This window comes from Seriola dumerili, unplaced genomic scaffold (genome assembly GCF_002260705.1).
Source record: "Seriola dumerili isolate Sdu_G_001 unplaced genomic scaffold, Sdu_1.0 BDQW01000138.1, whole genome shotgun sequence".
In the NCBI taxonomy this organism is placed as follows: domain Eukaryota; kingdom Metazoa; phylum Chordata; class Actinopteri; order Carangiformes; family Carangidae; genus Seriola; species Seriola dumerili.
Genome location: NW_019174393.1, coordinates 3,860,601 through 3,882,359, shown reverse-complemented (window position 1 = coordinate 3,882,359; position 21,759 = coordinate 3,860,601). Strand labels below are relative to the sequence as shown.

At 42.5% G+C, this 21,759-nt stretch overlaps 1 protein-coding gene across 1 annotated transcript in view; it reads left to right on the top strand.

Annotated features, from left to right (window-relative positions):
- pawr (pro-apoptotic WT1 regulator) overlaps positions 1 to 21,440 on the top strand; it is a 62,195-nt gene extending 40,755 nt beyond the window's left edge. Inside the window, 5 exon segments of the mRNA XM_022749097.1 lie at positions 1,566 to 1,691; positions 8,737 to 8,771; positions 13,897 to 14,008; positions 17,396 to 17,500; positions 21,210 to 21,440. Coding sequence (XP_022604818.1) covers positions 1,566 to 1,691; positions 8,737 to 8,771; positions 13,897 to 14,008; positions 17,396 to 17,500; positions 21,210 to 21,440 — 609 coding nt within the window.
- Positions 21,441 to 21,759: the final 319 nt, after the last annotated feature.

Here is a 21,759-nt window from a genome sequence, read left to right as displayed (position 1 = left end):
CACAGACGGGACTTCTGTTTAATATCTTTTCTTTTTTTTTTTGTAACTCAAAACTTCTACTCTTTATTTCCCACATATTGTTTTGTCCACATCCTGAAATGCTGCCCTGTCAAGCTGGCACTCATAAATCGCTGCAGGAAAACATTTCATGCGCACACATAGATGGAGACAATTAAAGTACAACACGGTGCATATCAGCGCAGGAACACCACAAACTGTGGAGAATCAAAACCTCTCTGACATAAATAAAGTCGTGATTTTTGCAGGGTTTGTTCCTGTTATTGTCTCCACTGCCTGTACATGCACATTAGGAGATGAAGACAGGACTCCGAGTTACACAAGGAGGCAGAGGAGAGAGCGCTCGCATGAGGCACCGAGCGAGAGTCGAAAAAGAAAAAGGAGCTGGTGTTTTCCCAAAGGACGACTGATAAACCGTTTGGCAGGAAAGGCTTTGCAAATGACTGCATTCCTTGTTAACCTTGCAAGGCTATTTTTACCACTAAAGGGCCTTTTGAGTGGGCACCTTTTGTTCGGCCTGTAGCGTGAAGCAGGAAAGACTGGTTCGCATTGTGCCCCCTCTGGGAGTTTGGCCCTGATCTCTGTCTCTTGTCACAATCCAACCATCCATCCTAATGTCGAGCTCTGTTTACGCAATGCGTCTTCACCGCTCCCGACAGCCGAACCCCGGCAACTCCGCAGCAGCTCTGTTCACTGTAATGTAATGCCAATAGGAAGCCGAGGCCGCGCACATATTTCATGATAAAGCTAAGAATCCAGATTGCGAGGAGTAAAGTTGGAGGTTTTCCCAGGCAATGTGCAAGATCTCTGCCTAAATAATGAAAGCAAACTCCCACCACTCCTCTGTCAAAAGGGATGTTTGCTCTCTGTATGTTTGTACATGTCTTTTATTGTGTTTTCAAGGGACATTCCACTGGTCAAAAAAAAAAAATCCCCTCTGACTGTCCTCAGGAGGTGAAAAGGGCCTCCAACAGGACGTTATCTTGTTGCCTGACTGAATCTGTCTGGTGTTTTGGGTTTTTGTGTTTGAGCTGCAGCTCCTCGGGGATTCCTGGAAGTGAATGTGATCATGTCTTGAGAGGATTAACAGGAGACCCTGGCTGTGTTGAGGCAGAGGTCAACATCGCAGTTATGGTGGGAAATGACCTCGCTTGTCACCGTGCATCTGTCATCTGAGTGTTAACATGCACCGAAGTGACTGAGCTACTCTTGGTTTTCTGCAGGGACCTGATTTCTTAAACTTTGAAAACTTTAAAATCAGAATAATGGATAAGAGAAACAGCTAGATTTAAGTGGAAACAGTGTGGTAGTAGCATGAAAGGGAATATCAATAGTTTTCAGTACAATTGCACGGCAAGGGAAAGAGCAGCTGTTTAGAATGAGAGGAAAAAAGCAGCAAGCCACAGGTGCATGTTGCGAATTTAGTAAAACTGACCCCAGGTTGTTTCTGTGCATAATAACTAGATTTCTTTCCTTAATGTGGTTTCCTCGCCCTGCTTTCTTTGTGTTCATGCAAACATAGTCTCACCAAGCTCTTCTCCTCTCAGAGCCTGGATGAGCTGGACGATGACGACGCAGGGGAGAAGGACAGGAGGGAGGAGGAGGAGCTGGTGCAAGCCAACACTTTCCAGAACGAGTCCATGACAGCCGACCCTTCCACCGGCCACCTAATGGTAAGAAGTGACACCACATGACAGTTAGCGCCTGTGTTTTTCCAATCTATACCGTCTGCCACGGGATCGTATGACGCTCTACTCTTCCTCCACACTTTACCTGAGCAGCGCAGATTGATACATACATCCATGCTGCCAAACAGAGGCACTGTTGCTCAGGGAGACACCAGGACGGCTCAGGAGTGAGAAAGGTGTGAAAAGCTGCGGTGATGCAGAAACTCAGAGGTGTCTCTGAGTTTCATCATCACCGTGAAATAAGTTTAAGAGCAACAAGAAAAACACTGAAATGATGTTAAAGCTACTTGATGATATTGAGCCTCACAAGTCTGATGTAATTTACTTATTGCTTAAAAAAAAAAAATTGTATTCCAATGCCGTAGTAGCAGTTTGTTTTTTCCATATATGGAAAATTCAATATCTTTATGTTTTGACTGTTGATCAGGCAAAATAAGCGATTTAATGGCATCACCTTGGGTTCTGGGAACTTGTGAGGGGCGTCTGTCACTATTTTATAGGCTGAGCAATTTACTGCTTATTTAAAAAATAATCAAAACATAACTCATAATGTTGAGAATCATCAGTTGAACTCCCAAACATGAGTAGCACCACGGCAGTATCATCCTCATCACATGCACAGCGTAGCCGTGTGTAGAGCTGCATTCATCAAACTTCATTTGAAAGCCAGTGTCAGGATCTGCTTTGTGTATAAGGCGTCTGGTTCTTAACAATGTGAATTATATGCTGTTGGCTCCTTTAATTCTGGCAGGTAATATTGTGTTTACTTAATAAAAGTGAAGCCATGCAGACACGGGCCGCTTCCTTCCTCCTCATACATCCAGGAGGAGTTCTGTAGAAAGAGAGAGAGAGAGAGAGAGAGAGAGAGAGAGAGAGNATAAGGCGTCTGGTTCTTAACAATGTGAATTATATGCTGTTGGCTCCTTTAATTCTGGCAGGTAATATTGTGTTTACTTAATAAAAGTGAAGCCATGCAGACACGGGCCGCTTCCTTCCTCCTCATACGTCCAGGAGGAGTTCTGTAGAGAGAGAGAGAGAGAGAGAGAGAGAGAGGCTGTAAATGAGCAAGTGAAAATGAAACCGAACCAGAAACGACACGCTTTTATTTTTGGGATAGAAGTTCATATATTCAGTAATGAAGCGTTTGTAATTTAAAACTCACTTCAAACACACACAGGGATTTTCAATAAGCATTTGAGGATATGAAAAGCATCCAGCTGTGTAACAACGACTGACACCGCTGCTCTGTTTGTACTTCTGTACCAAAAAAAAAAAAAACATCCAACTGATATGAAAACTGCCATTTGAAAGAAGAAAACGTATAAATCAAGTGGCTCTGCTGCTGAGTGACAACTCTTGCGGATGCAGCTAGGGGTTCCAGGTGGATCGGCTGTTATGCATCAGCAGGTTTATTTTGTTTTGGGCTGGAACAGTCTGAGGCTGTTTACACAAACCGAAGCTTTGTGTATGAAACAGGTACACAAACACCTCACCAACAGGAAGACTGTGACAGCACCTGCTGAGATGTTTGCCCAGAGAAAAAAAACAAAAAGCGCTCGACTATTTACACAAAGTATTCTTCGCATAAACAAACAACAAGCGGTTCAGCGGAGTCAGGTCTCTGCAGCTTGACCACACGTCCGAGATCCTCAGTCCATCGTTTGAAACGGAATATGTCCATTCACGCCATCGCTACATGAGGCTTAACGCAGACCAGATGTAGCTTCGCAGAAACTACCCATTAAATGTCTCACTGTCACTCACATAGGACTGACATTCATATTCATAGCTGGAGGTCCTGTGCCAGCTCGCTCATAAGGAGGCAGACTGGGAGGAATAAAGAAAAATAAAGAGCGCGGTCAGTGGATTTACTACAGAGATGTCAGTTTGACATCTGTAAAGACGCAGCATCCAAAAAATGTGCCGTCTCTCACGGGGCCCATTTATCACCGGGGAGACGAGCAATTGCCATGTCAGGCCTGATGTGATATAGAGCATCCAGTCGGGCTTTTTAGCTGGTACTAAGATATGTGAGCAAAAAAAAAAAAAAAAGTTTTTCAAAAGAAGCTCAACTGTTTCTTTTCAGAGCTGCACGACTGCTAACTGTGTCCCCAGGTCTCAGAGCAGCTCACAACCAAAACAGGCTGTAACTCTTCTTGTGTTCACTGCTGAAGACATAATGGAAACTCCAGACAGGGTTTTGAATATGAAACATTTCATCAGATGTTTTAAATTCTGTAGCGATGTCCTTTTTCCATCTCTTCCTGGGGACCCGGGATACATGAACATTTGTGCTTGAGCACACTTCTCCTCTCCATGTGACAGGACACATGTATCTGATATGTGTGGCCCGTCAGAGAGGCCCTCTGCCCGCATGTGGTCCTGGTTATCAGGCCTTACCTCCCTCTGGTGTGTGAGTCCTACATGCGAACCTGTTTCAGGGATCCAGCAGCCAGAACCATATGGAACATTCCTCGCGATCATCTGCTTTTAATGCGGCGCCAGGTCCACAGCAGAGAGGCTCAGGTCTCTCTCTCTCTCTCTCTCTCTCTCTCTCTCTGTGGAAAACACATACTGCTGACAATCCCCATCCAGCACTTTTTTAACAAGCCTCATTTGCATTTGTAATTAGCACCTTTCAGTCCCAAAAAAAAAATGGTGCTGATGCAGAGCGTGTTGTCTGAACAGCAGGGAAATGTTCACTACCCATCACACGACATTTCTAACCAGGAGCAGCAGCAGCTCCTCTGCACTAGCGGCAAACTGAACTTCAGTTTGCTGCCTGAAACAATATTTGATCACATTCACGCCTCTGTTGATTCAACATTTTAAGGATTACTAATATATAAGCCAACTGAACCACACCAATATTTATCTTAGACAGGATAGCTACCAGCAAAAATACTTAAGGCTTTTCACAGCAAACCAGGAGCACTGCTGCATAAATAAAGAAGGTACAGATGGAAATGAAGCAGCCTGGATTTTATCTAGCTCAGGCACTGCATGGGTGCAAGAAAAGTTCATTTATGAATCTTAATACAGGGAAAAAATACCTTTGATTAAAGACCCCCACTGATGAAAATCAAGTGTTTAACCTTGTTAACATCTCCATATGGGTTTTTTTTATAGAGGACATATAATAAGTAAAATAAGCATTCAGCGCCACGACTGATGGAACTGGAGTGAACCAATGGCTGATTCAGAAAGTCAGATTTAAATGGTGCAAACCCTAAAGAACCAATCCCGTCATACTGCGGGGACAGGAAACCTGAAACCTCGCGAGTACAGAGAGCGAGAGTCTGCATTAACACAACACTGTGTCAGCCACTTCCAGTTACAAGCTCACAAACAACAAAAACAAGTAAAAGATGCTAACTGTGCTAATCGTTCTGATAATTCATTTTTATCTGACTGAGGCTCAAACATGTGGCTGAGTCTCTCCGATGTTTCCTCGTCCTCATTCCTTCATCCATTTTTATTGTGTGAAGCAAAATATTAATCATAGCAGAGTGTTTTTACATCATCTGAAACATGTCTGGAGAGGAACTTTAACACACATGCAGTAGGTGCACCTGTCACAAAAAGGCCAAGAGGTCAACACAACTTCCTGCAGCTGTTTGCAGTGTAGTTTGCAGGTTAGGACATCTATTCCCTCAGCCGGCAGTAAAGACTCAGACAGCTAGGTGCGATTAAAATGGTTGTGTGGGAGAAATGTAAAGCATCTTGTCTTAAACAATAGAGCAGTGGAAAGTGCAGCAGGTACAAATTCAGCCTGTAATTATCATGACAAAGAAGTAGACGTCATAAATAGATCGCAGCCATAAGAGTTCTCACGTGAATATATACAGAACTTGGCAGTGATTGTGGGACTCTTCAGTAACCTGGTTTTGCTGGTTTAGTCCTTCACCTTCCTGCTTCCTCTAAATGCCAATCAGGATTTCTGATCTGAAGAGCATCTCTCTTTCTCTCTTGATTTTACCGAATGCCTCCAGTTAAATTGTGATCTCTATCAGATTTGTGCTGTTTTGCCAGAGATCCCCTTTTTACTGACTGAGTTGACATTTAAAAGCTGTAAATGCCCAACCAAGACATTTGAGTGCTTTATCACACTTTCAGATTGGTGCGTGGAGAGTCGTAGAAAGTTACAGGCACACAAACACACAGAAATGCACACTGTGTAGTAATCATCTGAGATTTAACAATAAAATACCTGTTTATGCTGTTGATATTTGTCTCTGTGTATTCTTAGTGGCTCTGAGCTCTGCAGTGGGGCTTATGGGAGCTGTCAGTGCAGCTCAAGCATGATAAATAAAGTTGCACAGGTTCGTATTGTGTGCAGTGAAGTAGACGTACATGAATTGCACTGACCTTGTCTCACAGATTCATTTCCCAGACAGGAGGTGCACACTGTGAAACAATGCCAAAAGGTGCAGGAGTAATGTGGCAAATGAGCTCTGGGATGTTTTCTGCAAACAAGATATGATTTCATGACAGACTCGAAGAAAATTCATAGGAAGATATTGTGAAGGCAGAACGCAGTTTGACACATAAACAGCATTTTCTATTTATTTATCCGAGTGAGGGTGGACATGCTGCCTCTGTTAACTGACTCAAACTGTCTGCAGTACTTAAGACTGATGCAAGATTATGAATTAGCACAAGATCCTGCCAAAGTGCAAGTAATTAAAAACAGATCAAACATAATAACTTTAGTTGTATAGTTCCTTTCATGCAGCGATGCTTTCACTCAAAAAGCTTTAAAAAAAAAACAGGATTAAAAACAATTTTTCACCAAAAAGAGAAATAACAATTGAATGACAGTAACTAAACTGCTCGATAACACAATTAAACAAAGACAAGGTTTGACAAATGAAATTAAAACACGATCCTTTAATTCAAGGCGAATGCTTCTGAAAGCTAAAGTGTCAGACAGTGATGATCCTGGTCAGTCTGTGATGACTTTTGGAGACATTTTGCATTTCACTCTTTGTTCTGAAGTTTTGATTTTGTCACTTCCTGTGGATGTGGAGAAGCGCTCATACCTAACGTCAAGAGTTTTATTTGATACATTCATTAACTATCAAAGAGGTTAGACATCCCCACTTTGGCATTGGTGTATCAAAGCGATGCAGCTCTTCTGCTTTACAGACTATACTCCGCATCATATCATCTTTCTTGATCTTTTCTTTTCACTGCACATATCATAATGTGCAAATGATGACTGGCAGAGCCTCACAGCATCTCCTGGCCGCTGCAACCTTCTCCTATATTGTTGTTTTGACTCATATTTCAACCCTTTTACACCTCAGAAAATAATCAATGCAGTGCACTGACCCTCCTCTGTCAGCCAATGGCCTTGGAGTATGAAACTTAGGCTCATGCAGCATCTTACAAAATAGATGTATTGAATTTTCTGCAGAAACGAGAAAGCAAATAATTATTTTCTACATAGTCAGGTTCCCGCTGGACGCCGTCATATTCAAAGAATCCTGTTGGTTTCACAGTCTAGTGTAACTAAACAAACCAAGACAGTAAACACACATTTACATTTAGATAGCGTTTTTATTCCTATACTTTGATCTATATTGACTGTATGTGCTGGTTTTACAGCAGCTTTGAAAACAATCTGCGCCATATCTCAACTAAAACTGGTTTCTATGAGGCCTCACACTGACTCTGTCTTCTCTCACAGGTTTAATAGCCACTTACTACATCTAAGTGTTCACTCTGGGATGGAGATGTGAGTAATATTGAAAAGCCTGGTCGACAGATTTTTATTTTTTATATATATAAATGAGTCATTTTGATTCCAGCTTCTCAAATCAGACAAAACAAACAGCTTGAAAAAACCCATTTTTTCACCATTTTGCAACATTTTACTAAAAAGTTTATTCAGAAATAGCATCACTCCATAGAACCGGGTTGTGCATATATAAACTCAATGTGCACAACCCGGTTCTTATTTTCTAAAAGTCTCTTAGAAACAACTCAGCAGTTTAAAATCCTGCTGTTTTTTAAGTTTAATAGTTTCAGGCCCAGTTTGAAAAGGGCGTACAGTCCTTTTTAAGTAGCACCATCTATCTGCCTTAGATTCCAGATGAGACAGTTCGTGGAGAAAGTTTGAACTGCAAAACCTGCCAAACCTGCACTTGAAAAGGCAGGTGCAGGATTATACAAAATCCTAGAAAATATCACTTTCTAAAACAAGATTCATCAGATTGCTCTTAAATCCAAGTGCTGCTTGAACCGGGGGCCTCATGCGCAGACGCAGACTGCCTCCTCACTGTCCCCCATCTCAGTAAATCTATCCAGGCCTGAGCCACGGAGAGATGAGGGTCAGGATTTCATCCACAGGTAATGGATGATGTGTCACAGAGAGAGAGCGGCCGGTGCATGCTAAGAGTCGGGCACTGGCTGCTTCCCTTCACCCGCCAAAGCCGAGTTCTGACTGATGGATCGTGGCTCGGCCGAGGCTCCTCAATCAAACCCGGGACCCCTCAGTGCACAAGACCTTAGGAGAGGAGATGTGTATTCCTTTCACGGCCTCTGTGACACACACCTCATTTTTTTCGAGGAAAGCGTTATTTTACCGAAGGCATCACTGCAGTATACATCTAAACAACCTTTACATCATACAGTAATGGGAAAAGAAGATAAATATGCACCTCCATGTTGCAAAACAAGATTGCCCTCCACAACTTGGGGCTACACGGATCCTGCTGAACTATTAAATGCAACAAAGCTCATTTATACAGCTGCGATTCACAAATGCTCATACACAACCTGAGGTCTTTCTATAAATGATGCTCCCGATAAATTTCTCTTATCCTGTAGATGGAATTTTGTGTTTGTTTTCCCTCTTTGGTGAACCGACACAACACAGGGCGCATGAACACAGCAGATGATATTTAACCTCTCCGTGGTATCTGCTGTTTTTAGTGAAATGAAGATTTAACAGCACCACTCTCTCACAAAGCATTGGAGATGCACCTTGGACCCTTAAGTTATTGTTTTGTTTTTTTTCTTGCAGGATACTCCGAGATGTGGGAGCAGCCGGCACAAGAGGTGAGACTCTTTCTTTTCTTTTCTTTTCTTTTTTTTAAAAATCCTGGCACTGAGTGGACTTTATCTGCCTCAGCATCACAAGCAGTGTGTCAAGAGGAGAAACAGGCGGCGATGAGAAATCGCAGTTTGAGTCGTTGGTTTCCAGAGCAGATTTTCTCCTGAAATGCGTCACAGTTGATGATTTTTTTATTTTTTTTGTTCTCCCCGCTTCTCTTTTCATGCTTTTATGGAAGAAAAAGGGAATGACGGTTGATGACCCTTTTGAAGAGTAGTTGACAGGACGCCATCTGGAGCCTGGACACTTTGTTCAGACCGTCACTTCACTGCAGTAGCTGGCAGGGAGTGTTGAGAGTGAAATCATTTGCTTTGAAAGGCTTGCAGTCTGAAATGTGTGCCTCAGCTCGGTCAAAATTGCTTTGGCATTTGATAAGGGGCTTTCAAAATTTAAAAAAAAAAAAAACAGACTGATGTTTTTACCAACACTTTTGTCTCGGGAGAATTTTTTTTTTTTCTTTTTGTTTCATACAATTTACTTTTATCTGTTTGCAATTTGCACCGACAATGTGTAAAAACAGTAATCGGAATTATTATTTTACATTGTTCATCCCCCCTTTTGTGCGTTTAATTTTACATGATAAAGAATTATATCAGAGAAAATCACTCGGTTATTGAAATCACTCTGGAAATGCGGCCTGCGACGCATGATTGACACGACATGTGGTGAAGGCCTTTGAGAACCTCTCTGTGTGTCCGGCGTGTATTCATTTTGCATTATTTGCAACCAAATTGGGAAGTTGCGGCCAACGCCAGCAGCCAAGTTCACCAGCTGACATTCAATCTGGCCATGTAATCATGGCTGCAGCTCTCCTCAGCTGGCCTGTCCACACTTGGACGCTCCACGGTTCTGCGACGGACAACCCGCCAGGTGGGCCGGGAAGCGCAAGATGGCCGAAAGAGCAACTTTAACACATAAGCGTCCCTCTGATTTTCTCCCTCTCTGTCAACCCTCTAGATTCAAGCCATTCCTCTGCACAGTTTGTCCCTGATGTTCCATCTTACATGGGAACATCAAACCAAAGTCCAGTCCAATATCTATCGTTTTCATAGTGTCTGGCTTTTAGACGGTTGAACGTGCTCAACAGAACTTAACTCAAGACATTTTACACTTTGTGTGTGTCCTCTGATAAATGCAGCATGCAAATGATTTGTCAAGCAGCACTTTATCTCAATGATATCTCACCCGCTAAGTGGTTCACACTACTTACTACTGCCCTGCACTCCACTGTGTATTTTGGCCTGAATTAACTGTGGGAATTCAACACAAAGCTGTTTCTAAAAGTAGAAAATAGAAGTGATTCTACCGTGCTAAAAGCAGTGGCATTCAGCTTTTTGTCTTAAAGCATACAGTATATTTTCAGTCCCAGCCTGCCACCCCTCAGTCTGCCAAGTTCTAATTGTAGCACTTGTCTGTCATTATGATGAGCGGCCCACTTGTAACTGGCATGTGTAACGCCAACACTGTGTAAGCTTAAAAAAAAAGGTAAAAGCTGGTATTTTTGTCTGTATGAGTTATGGTCTGTTTGTCTCTCATCTTCCCTCCTGTAGTTTCCTCTTTGCTCTGACTTTACAGCCACAGACGCAGCTGAAGAGCCACATTAAAACAATAAGGAAGATTTAGACAAAAACACAGTGTGAAACAGTGGAGGAGTGTTGTCTAGCAGCATATCTTGGAAATTACAAAAACTCTAGTGCACTTGTGTCTTCCTCCACAATCCTCAACATGTTTTTATGGAGCAAATTCAGTATTATTTTTATCACGTATGTTCTCCAGTGAGAAGACCTGAGGCTACACATCGTAACAATGTTTACATTATGTACCACATTACTACATCTTTCACTAGGAACTCTCCACACCTACAACATGTGAGCGTCCTGCATATCCCACTATCGTGACACGTCTCAAACATTGTCTGAAGTCAAACCAGATGTGATCACTTTCAGCTTGTTAAAACATAAACACATCCTGCAGGCTGAGGCCCGCACACCTGGTGTTAATGCTGGATGGATAGTTCAGGTTCAGGTAGGTTATAGCACCTCTACCTGTTTGGAAATCGTGTGACCTGCATTGATCAGCTCCACCTGAAAGCCCCCACCCATAAATCATAGTCATTTTGTGCAAAGGGACAGAGATTTCACTGATCAAATCTTTAAACCACCGGCTCAAAATGCCAGTGAATGGAGTGTGTCTTGATGTTTTCTTTGTTCGGAGGAATGGCATGTGTCAGAGCTTGGCGGGGTGGTAATCAGATGGATGAGTACTGTGTGTTATTGTTCCCAGTGTAGTTTTGGCTTATTCCACATTGACACTCCAGTTTGTGAGAGATGTTGTTAAACCTGCGCCTGCTGCTGTTATTGGCTCTTCTGTCTGTGCTCTCTCCTTCCCACCTGCTGCGGCTCCCAAGTGTGTGTGATTGGCTCAGCCTCTCTCTCCCCCAGACCTCATCCTGCGGGGTGCTAATGGGCCGCGGTGTGATATTTAGTATCCAGGCCATGGATGTTTAGGCTTGGCTTCGTCACCTGCTGAGCACCCCAGAGTACCTGTGTGTGTGTGTGTGTGTGTGTGTGTGTGTGTGTGGGTGCAACAATGGAGATATCTCTCAAAACAAGATGGCATGCGTGGATGCAGACACACACAGCACACAGGGCGTGTCATTGATTTTTTTCTGGCTCTTTTTACAGCAACATCATGGAAGGATGTATTAGGTGTCACATTTTGTAATGTATATGTGTATGTGTGTGTGTGTGTGTGTGTGTGTGTGCATGCACAACCATTTTGCATGTGTGCTTGTGTGTGTGCTGACAAAGTGAGAGTAGCCTTGAAGAGTCACAACGAGGGAGACAAATGAAACGCACTTTATCTCGGTGTAGGCGAGCACCAAGGAGAGCGCTTCAAGGACTCCCTCTTGATCAAAAGCGATGTCCGCTGCCGCGTTCGGCTCTCTGTAAGAATGAGAGAAAATAAGCTGTTGGTTCTGTAAATGTCAAGGTACAGAAAAACACTGCCTCTGCATGTGTATGAGAAATGGCACAGTCGCGTCAATAGAGAAAAGAGGCTGGATTGAGTTAAAAAGATAGAGATGTAACGACTTTAATCATGTGTTTACATCAGTTTGTCCTCATTCCTGAATCCTTGCACTGCTTAAGGTCAGGCTAATTAGAGTTGAGTGAAAATGAAAAAGCAGATTTTAATAAATTTGGTATTTGAAAAACATAAATGAGGAGTCACAGGGAATACTGAACAAAACCACCCACCCAATACTAACTAAGATTTACTTTGCATGTACAGTTTAGGAAATTTCCCACTTTAGTTGTGCTTCAAATTCTCCTTCACCAGTTTCATTCTGTGGAGTTTTAACTGGAGTGTGATAATATCTATGTATTATCTTAGACTGCTTAAACTTTCTTTGCTCCCTTCACATATTTATTTACAACATTCTTCCAAGTTCTTCAACCATTTACCATGTTCAAATTGATTTTCCAGATCTCTCTAACACACTACTTCACATTAGATTTATTACGTAACGAAGTTGTGTGGAGTTTCTGCAGCAGCTCCATGTTGTCTGCAGCAGTGCTGAACATAGATGTTGCACAATTTAGTGTTTTTAAATATTTCCAGAAATATTCCTCCCCCTTAAAACCAAATTGTTCAATAAAATCTCCAAAGGGCATAAATAGTTTTTTCCCTTTAAAACACCTGAAAACCAGTGAGATGAGCACAGAGAAGCAATGTCTCAGTCAGAATTACTAAAGCTGTTTTACCTTTGACAGAAAATAGCGTGTTCATGTAGGATGTGATCTGTCACAGTAAGAAGTTAATTGCAAAAATACATTTTCAGAGCCTGAGAAATTAAAAATCAACAGTCATTTGATGAAGAGTCTTTATTTTCTAGCTATTAAAATTAACTATTTTAGCCAAGAAAGACATTCTCATCTGGTTATTTAATCAGACTGTCCTAGCAGTTAGGAAGGACACATACTGTCCTCGTGTTCAGCTGGGGACCTTTGTTGCATCGCCTCTCTTTCCCCCTGTTTCCTGTCACTCTACACTTTCAGCTATCCAATAAAAGCTATAAGAACGCCAAAATAAAGCAATTTTCTGTGTTGTGACAGCTCATATTCATATTGCCCACTACTGCCTCTCCAATCACAGAGTTAAAAGTACTTTGTAAAGTGGTCTAATAATGGGAACATCATATTTGGCAGATCCTGAAAGGAGTGCAGATGGTACAAAGGAGAGTTATATTTGTCCTTTGTCTCGCCAGCAGCTCTCCTGTCTGTTTCAGATGCATAAAAATGCTGACAGCCTCCTTCAGACAATTCAGTGAAGCCTGCAGCCTCTTCCTCCCCCCCAAAAAAAAAAAATTGATTCCCTTGGAGATTTCATAAACCTGGCACACTCTGTTCCGTTGTAGTCGCAGTGGTACAGAGCCAGCAGCTCATTCCAAGTTTCCACATCAATAATTATTGAAATAAGATCAGTAAGAAAATAAACTGCACATGAATATTCCTTCCCAGCTGCCCCAGAATCCGTCTCTAAGCAGCGACGAAGTGAAAAGGAGATAAGGTTAGTGTTCTGCTCGAGCTGCGTACAAAAACCTTTAAAACCATTTTCCCCACCAGCCTGAGAACAGTGACACACAAGTAGCCGCTGCCATCCCAGAGCCTGTTTGAAGTTGTACAGTGTAAATGGTTTCTTAATCACAATCTTTTATTTTTTATTTTTTATTTTTCTGGTACCAAACTCTCTCTGGCCTTTTCTCGGTTAATGGAATAAAAGGCAGAGGGCTGTTAATAATGCATGCCTAATTGAAAGGTAAAGCATGCCGACAATATTCCCACCTGTTCTTTTGATGATGGATGTGTCTCTCCCCCGCCCCCACCCACTCACCCACCCACCCATTGAAGTTTTAATAATGTCTCTATGATTTGTACCTTCAAACAGCCTCAGAGTGAACACAGCACAGGACACACAGGAAATCGAATGTCACCGCAACTCCGAGAAGTAAGTAAGTAAAGTAAGTTTCCTGGTTGTAAAAAGTGGTGCGTTTGTGTGTGTTTGTTACAGCTCTGCAGGACCGGGGGGGTCCGAGGAGGAGGTGGGTGGGAACAGCAGGCAACGACACAACCGCCACGGCAGAGATGGAGGTCTGGAGAAAAGGATGGAGGAGCTGGAGAAGGTAACGGCTACTTCTAGTCATTGTTAATGAATACAGTGTGAACCTGCTCCACAGACACAAGCCAGTTACATTATGTTTTAAAGGAATAGTTAGACATTTTTTGGAAATACAGTTGTTTACTTTCTTGCCAAGAGTTTAACAAGAAGATCGATACAGTGCTCATGTCAGGAACCAGAAGGCAGTTAGCTTAGCATACCGTCACCTTTAAGGCTCATGTGTTTGTGTATCTTGCTTGTTTAATTCATGCTCAAAGAAAAATGTAAAAACAACAAGATGAGCTTTAACCAGTAGTGAGATATAATGTTTTACTCTCTGATCATTAGAGGTGCTAGTGGACGTATATTTATTTATTCTGAGCCGGGCTAACTGTTTCCCCTAGCGCCCTGTATTTCTGCTAAGCTAAGTTAATTGCCTCTTGGTTACAGCTCCATACTTCACACAAAGGCACCAGTATTGATCTTCTCCTCTAACTCTCAGCAAGACAGTGGGGGATTTCCCCGAAATGTCAAACTATAAGGTTAAGGTTCAGCTTTAAAACATACATACATTTCCATTGTTGCTGATATAAAAAAAAAAAAAGGTGAGTAGACACAGACATCTGCTCTGAGACTGGAGAGGTTCCTGTCGGTGTCCAGATGAGTCAGAATACACATGTTGGCAGGTTTCATCACCTCCCTGCTGTGGAAAGGTCAGAGCCTGTTGTTGTTGAAAGTGCGACAGCATACGGAGCGAGACTCTCGAGTCTTAATGGAACATCTTGCCGACTGCGTCACTCTGGCCAATGGAGTTTAGTTATTTATATCAGCGGTTATTCTTCCTGCTGCTTCTTTAAATCAGATTTGTAACTACAATGAAAACAGGACCAAGTTGAGTCTAATTCAAACTTTAAAAATTTAAGGATGTAGACTAAATATCAGTCAGCCTTAAGAAACAATAGTGACAATATCCCCTCAGCGTCCTCAGTGGTAGCTGCTGCCCACACTTGAACCAAAACACAGGGGATTTCTTCTTCTATCTTGTGGCTTTTACTCATCTTCCAGCTACACCCTGGAAACAGGAAGTGAATTCTGATGAAGCATCAGTCAGAAGGAGCAAATCCCAAACTGTTGTTTTTTTTCTTCTTCTACTTCCCTCAGTGTAACTGAAGTTAAATTGACCTCCCTGTGAAATGTAAAAGTCACAGAGGAAAGATCATCTTTTGGATTGAAATCTGCTATCACTACCAAATCCTATCAACTTTTCAATACACTCTGAGCTCTTCAAGGGTCCATATAAAACTCCTTTAGCCAACTATAAGGCACTTTGTTCAGGCGATCTTCCACTTTTAGTCCCTTGAGCGGCAGCGCGGGCTCTGATTTTTCTGGCTGGAAACCGCGGCTCAGCACTGGCAGAAATTCTCCTGTGTTGTTGAAGAGATGACCTTTTACAGTGCAGATATGTCTTTTCCTCCTACACCAACCCCCATCAGACACCGAGCCACTCACTGCTGCCACTGCACAAACTCAACTCGGAATCAAATGTCACACAGGTGGCTTTGGGGGGGGGGGAGGCTTTTTAAAGTAAGTGCCGCTGTGACCTCGATGACTTCAGTGAGAGGTTGTTTGTCTGGGTCAAATGACCAGAAACACTTAAGAAATCATATTTCACACAACTTATTTTTGTCCACATTGTTCACTTCACTTCCATACAGGGGGAGGTGTGTACGACAGGTCAGGCAGGTAAAATTCTTGAGACTCCAGGCAGCAACTTTAGGTCCCCAGAATACAAAACTGACATGTATATGTTTGATCATGCTGCGTGTCGACCCCTCTCTCTCCCCCCTAACCTTCCTGTCTCTCTCTCACTTTCCCTATCGTAATAAAGGCAAAAAAAAAGCCAAGTGATATCTCAAACAAGAAAAAGAGAAACGCTTATGGAGATTTAACCTGTATTGATGTATTGGTTTTCACTGTGTTTGTTCAGGTGTCTTTGGGATGAGATTCTATAAGACTTCAAAGAGGCACTTTTTAAAAAAAAAAAAAAAAAAAAACCCCATTATGAATAGTGGTGTAACACTGGTGAACATATCTTTGTTGGCTACATCATGCTTTGTGCCTTCGACTGTACCTGCCCAGTTGGTTTCTATGGAAACAATTTCATGTTTATCAGCTACAGAAAGAAGAAATCTGAAGTCTGATCTTCATTCATCAGAAACAAACAGCAGCATTTCTGTCTCTCACAGGTGGGAACAACATTCATTTGTTTCAGTGTAGTTTTATAGGAGGCAGGAACTTTTTGGCCTTTAACCAAGTGCCATTGAAAAGAAATACAAAAGCACTATATAAAAACAACTATTAATACATTGTTGACTGACAGTCTGTATGCATTTGTTATTGCAGAATTGAGTTGAGTTTTGGAAATAGAAAATCACAAACTCAATTTAAACTGTCACGTCACAAAAAGTGATTGTTTTTTTTATTGACTGAGGCGGTTAAAAGCAGATGTTTGTGAAAGGAAAATGTGTTTTCAATAAAGTCGTCTCTTTCAAGCTGCAACTGTTGAATTCGGCTGTTTGCTGTTGTAGTTTTGGCTGCACAACAGTTAAGATGAATTCACTTAAAATTCACCTGAAACAGGCCGTTAGCATATGAAATGTTTAGAGCTTTTCTTCTTTTAGCTTCTCTTTCTTTTCTTCTTCTTTTTCCATTTCGGCCACTTGTCAGAGGGGAGTATACTGTCTAATCCTTCCGGCATAGTCTATTCTTCCTGGTGGGATGTACCTCCATGGTCAGGTGTTGAATTTGAGGAGAGACTCCTTTTGTAGAATTCGTTCCTCTCTGTGACAGCCGGCTTTTTGTGCCGCCTTTGAGTCTGGCCTTTCAGAAAACATGTATAACACTTACCTTCAGATGATGTCAGGTGATGCTTTGTAGAGAGCTAGCCTTTACCCCGTCATCGAGGGTGAACAGCAGCTGTGAAGAGAACGGCTTGTATCTGTGATTCTTTCAGTCACTCTCCAGAGCTCAGGACCAAACCAGGTGTAGGGTTTGAACAGGTAAATCAGGAGCTTCGTTTTCATGCTCTGCTTCCTCTTCACCACAACAGTCTGACGCCCAAGGTGCATGAACTTTGCTGCAACCCCCAAAACGTATTTCATCTTTTCCAAAAGTTAATTTTGAGTTTTCGTTTCAGGCAGAAATGCTCCAGTGCACGTGTTTTGGATCCGACAATTATCATTTCTCACAAACTTGAAGTTATTACAGGGCAGTTTTTAGTCCCACTGCAACATGTATGAACCTAAATACAAATTTCATGCCCTATTTTCATCTGGTAAAACAATCTACTGTGTTGTTCATGTAATCGTGTCGGTAATTTTGTGTGTGTGTGTGTGTGTGTGTGTGGTTGTAGGTTTTGGCCAGAGAGCGTCAGGAGAACGCCAGGTTGCTGAAGGCCCATCAGGACAAAGACGACCTCATCGGGAAGCTGAAGGAGGAAATTGACTTGCTGAACAGAGTGAGTCCAGCCTACGTAACGTTCTGCTCTGATGTCTGATATTTTGAGCGATCCTTTGTGTTTTCATGTGTGGGCGGCTCGTGGGGGCTGGAAATCATCATTTGGCATTTTACTGGAGTTGTGTATAATAGCTCTGTGTTTCTCTACAGTGTTTTTTTGTTTTTTTTTCTTGCGGTCCATTAGGATTTGGGCATCAACAAACCTTTATTTTTGGATCTACACACATATTAATGATATATGTTTTGCTCACAGGCACAGTAAGTGCAGTTTGCGTTTTAAACACTACACAAAAACGCACCAGAGGTTTGGTGACATTTGAGCCTCAAAAGTTAGCGGTCAGTGTAGAAGGTGACATTTATTTCTTATTGATTTACCCACCAAAAACAAATTTGCTGCCTGGTGGATAAGAACGTGATTGTATGTCTCAAGCAAAGCGAGAAAGATTAGTTCTGAGTTTTTGTCAGCTTAAATTTCAGGGTATTTTCAGAACTGCACTCCTGTTGTGCTCCTCATCCGAGAGGGTTTGGACAAATAGTTTTATACAATAAAGCAAAAAACAAACAGCCCAGTAAGAGAAATGAATTGTGCTGTGGCAGCTGAAAGCACCAGACGTACTGTAGTCTTCAACTTTTAAACACCAAGTTTCTTCCTTTTTAGATATTCGGAGCATCTCAGAAAGGTTAGACCTCTCACTCCGTGTTCTGATTTAAAGAAGGAAGAACGGAGACTGAGCTCAAGTTAACGCTCGGAGTTCAAAATACCTCCAATTAAAACTTTTCAAATTGAATTTTAACATTATATAATTACTGTGTCATTTCACATTCAGTAAAGCAGAGCCACAGGTCAAAGTAAACGATCACCACATTACAACCCTGCCATCCTCAGCCAATCAGTGTGGTATTGTCAGTCCACCTCTGGTGTCATGGTGACGGGCTTTAGTTCACTCTACACCCCTGGACGGAGTTTGTTGATTACAGCTTGATCTTTTATAATTGAATTAATCCACAATCAGCTGACATTTTTCTCCAGCTGTGGACTGATGTGTTTCACCACTGTACTCCAAAGGTCGTACTCGAATGTTTCCTCTGTTTCCACACTCCCATTGTTATTATACAGTTATTTATTATGACTGAGTTTTCAGTCTGTAGGCTGTAACATGATTGGTGGAGTTCCCCCTCGTGTAAATGGGCAGAACAGTTGATGCAGTGTTGATCATAAGTCTTGTGCTGCTGCTAAAGGTCATGTTTGTTCTCTCCCTGGTTTCTCCTCACTTGCCTCTAACAGTTTACCAGTGATTTATTCACTTTCTATCTATTTAACTGTTTCAATCCAGGTATTTACAGTCTGAACTTGTGATGCAAGTACGTCTCATAAATTTTCCTGTTCAAATGACAAATCCCCATGAACTTTTCCAGTGAGAAAACGCTCCAAACTCAAAACCAGCTGAGAATAGAATGTAGTGAGGAACTGTGACAGAAATATTGTTATTTTTGCTGCTTCCTGTGCTTCTCTGCTTGTGGACACTTGTCATGAAGCGCTTGCAGGGTCAAAGTTCACTTTAGTCAAACTACACGAGTGATGAGAAGCTGCCTCTCTTTATAATTATCATCAGAGTGTTTTACACTGACATGAACCCACTGGCAGGGGTCGTGTGTGTTTTTAAGTTTGGTTTGGCCTCACTGCTCTGGGTCCTGTTTCCTCCTCACACTGCGGTCAGGGTTGAGGGGTCAGGGGACTCTCAGGTTAGTTGATGTCTCTTTATGCTGAGCAGCTGGAGTGAAACCTTCCTGAACCCTCTGAACCCTCATCTCCCTTTCACCCCGGACTGTCAACAATCCCTCAACTCGCAGCCATCGCCTGTGTTTTCTGGGTCACCGAGACTAGTGGTAAAATACATCTCTCTCTGCTTTTTTGGCATCTCTGAGCGCGGCGGGTGGGAGTAGCTCTGAAAGACTCTGATGTCTCAAATATTCAGACTGAGAAAACAAATCTTAGCTCTCCCGTGCAGAGCCAATCAAATCTAAACAAGCGCTCAGGCTCTGCGGTCAGTGATGTGTACATTTTCAGCTAAAAGTCAAATGAATGTTGCTTGTTTATTATCTGGACCCTTTTGTCATTATGATACACGCTCCACGACCCATCTGCAAACACCAAGAGTGCAATATTGCAGCGGGCTCCCTGCTGATAGCATCACATGGACAGGAAGCTGGTCATAAGAGAACGGCTCTGTGTCAGGACGGTCGACATGCTGATAGCCATCTGAAATGTCCCTGAGAGAGGCTTCCACGAGGCCTGATGGGAAAGCGGGAGATAACAGCTGATCCAGTCTGGCGTCGCTGCAGAGGATGATTGAACCCTCAGTAACTGTAGAAGTTTATTTGCTAGAGAAAGAAAAGATAAAGCTCAACTCCTGGACCTGAATCTCCCTCTTCTCTTTGAAGAGAGGAATCCTAAAGAGGTCAGATCCACGACGATGAGGTCTTCCAGCTAATGATACAGCAAGTTGTAGATTTTGCATTTTGAAAGGTTAAATTAGTTTTTTTTAATGTTGATATAGTGAATTCATTAGCAAGCACAACATTAAGTTGCCACCAGGCAAATATAAGGCCAGTATTCACTTTCTTTGAGCTCTGGTCGTGGTCTCCACCTACTCCTGAGGGAAATATGTGACTCTGTGGCTGCTACACACTCCGCCATGTTCACCAGACACTAACTGTGTCCGTCTGCAGACCCCAACAAAGCAAATGTGGCACAAAGAGTATGTTTGTGTGGGACAGTGTGGGACACATCACCAATGCTGAGCTGCACGGTGTGGTGAACAATAGTTATTCTAGCTGCTGTTAGCCTTTCTGTCTGGAAATAATCTTTGGGTTACAATAGGAACGCAGCCAGAGATCGGCACATCTCTACAGCTGTATTTTCCCTCCATCATAACCTGCTGAAATCTGCATAGCTGGGGACTTTGCAGTGACTCGCAATTTTCCCCCTTTGGGTGCAGCATAAGCAGCAAAGACGGCGACACGTTAACCTTGACCCACGTGTGCGCAGCGTGACATCACAGCCCCAGAGTGACAGTGGTGACTCTGTTTTCTTCACAGCCATTCGATGGAAGCCAGATTTGTCCTGCAGTGTTGACTTTTGAAAACTAAAGCCAATCAAAATGCAGGACATCGGGATAAAAATGCTGCACAGTCCCACATAAAGCGGGACACCTGGTCACTGAAGCTTCATCAGCTTAGAGCGACCCCTTTCACATTATATATGTTATTGTAAAAATATTGAGTATACAGAGGAGTCCATTTGTCCATAAGGTCAGTCTGTGTGATCTGAAACAGTCATTCTTATCAATCCTAGAAACTTGTCACCTCTTTAGTTTGACTCTCCTCAGTGCGATGAGGTTTATTCCCAACACTCATGCGATCATGACCAGTGATGGAAGAAACCGAAAAATGAGGGGAACAACTTGGATGAGACGGCGCCGTGGCAACTAAGAGCCTCTCTCATTTGCAACTAATTGAAGCTGTTAATGCCTAATTTGTTGCTATCAAAGCAGCCTGGCTAGAGGAGGAAACCTGGCAGCAAGTAATGCACACTTTACAACCCGACCAGACCTCTCGAAGTTATAGAAGTACTGTCATGAATATTCATGTGGATCAGTGTGTCCAGAGAGTGATAACCACCCAGATGTGTGTGTGTGTGTGTTTTTCAGGACCTGGATGACATTGAAGACGAGAATGAGCAACTCAAACAGGAGAACAAGACTCTGCTGAAGGTGGTGGGTCAGCTGACAAGGTAGAACCGCTCTGCACAGCCCGGACCCGCCGCAAACAACCCAGCACCCCCCCCCGTTCTCTCACCTCCTCCTGCCCTGGGTCAAGTCCACCATCGCGGCCTTTTCTTCTGTTTGATTCTGTCTGTTAGAGCTGAAACTGTAAAGTAGTCGTTCTCCGAGCCTCACAGCCTTAAAATACATCCCCGAGGTGAAAGCTGAGTGAACAAGGGGCTAACGTTGTCCTGTCCTGACAGTCGCCTGTCATCGTATACATATTTAATGTAAATGTATTGTATATAGGCCATTTAGATCTGTTCATTATATTGATTTTTAATAAGGTCTTAAAAAGCAAAACTAAAATGAATGTATGTGCTGCAAAAACAAGTGCACACAAAGTCTTTTCACACTTGTTTAGAGGCTAAAAAACAAAAAAAACAAAACAAAAAAAAAAAAGTGCACACACCCAGTCATCCAGGTCGAATTAATG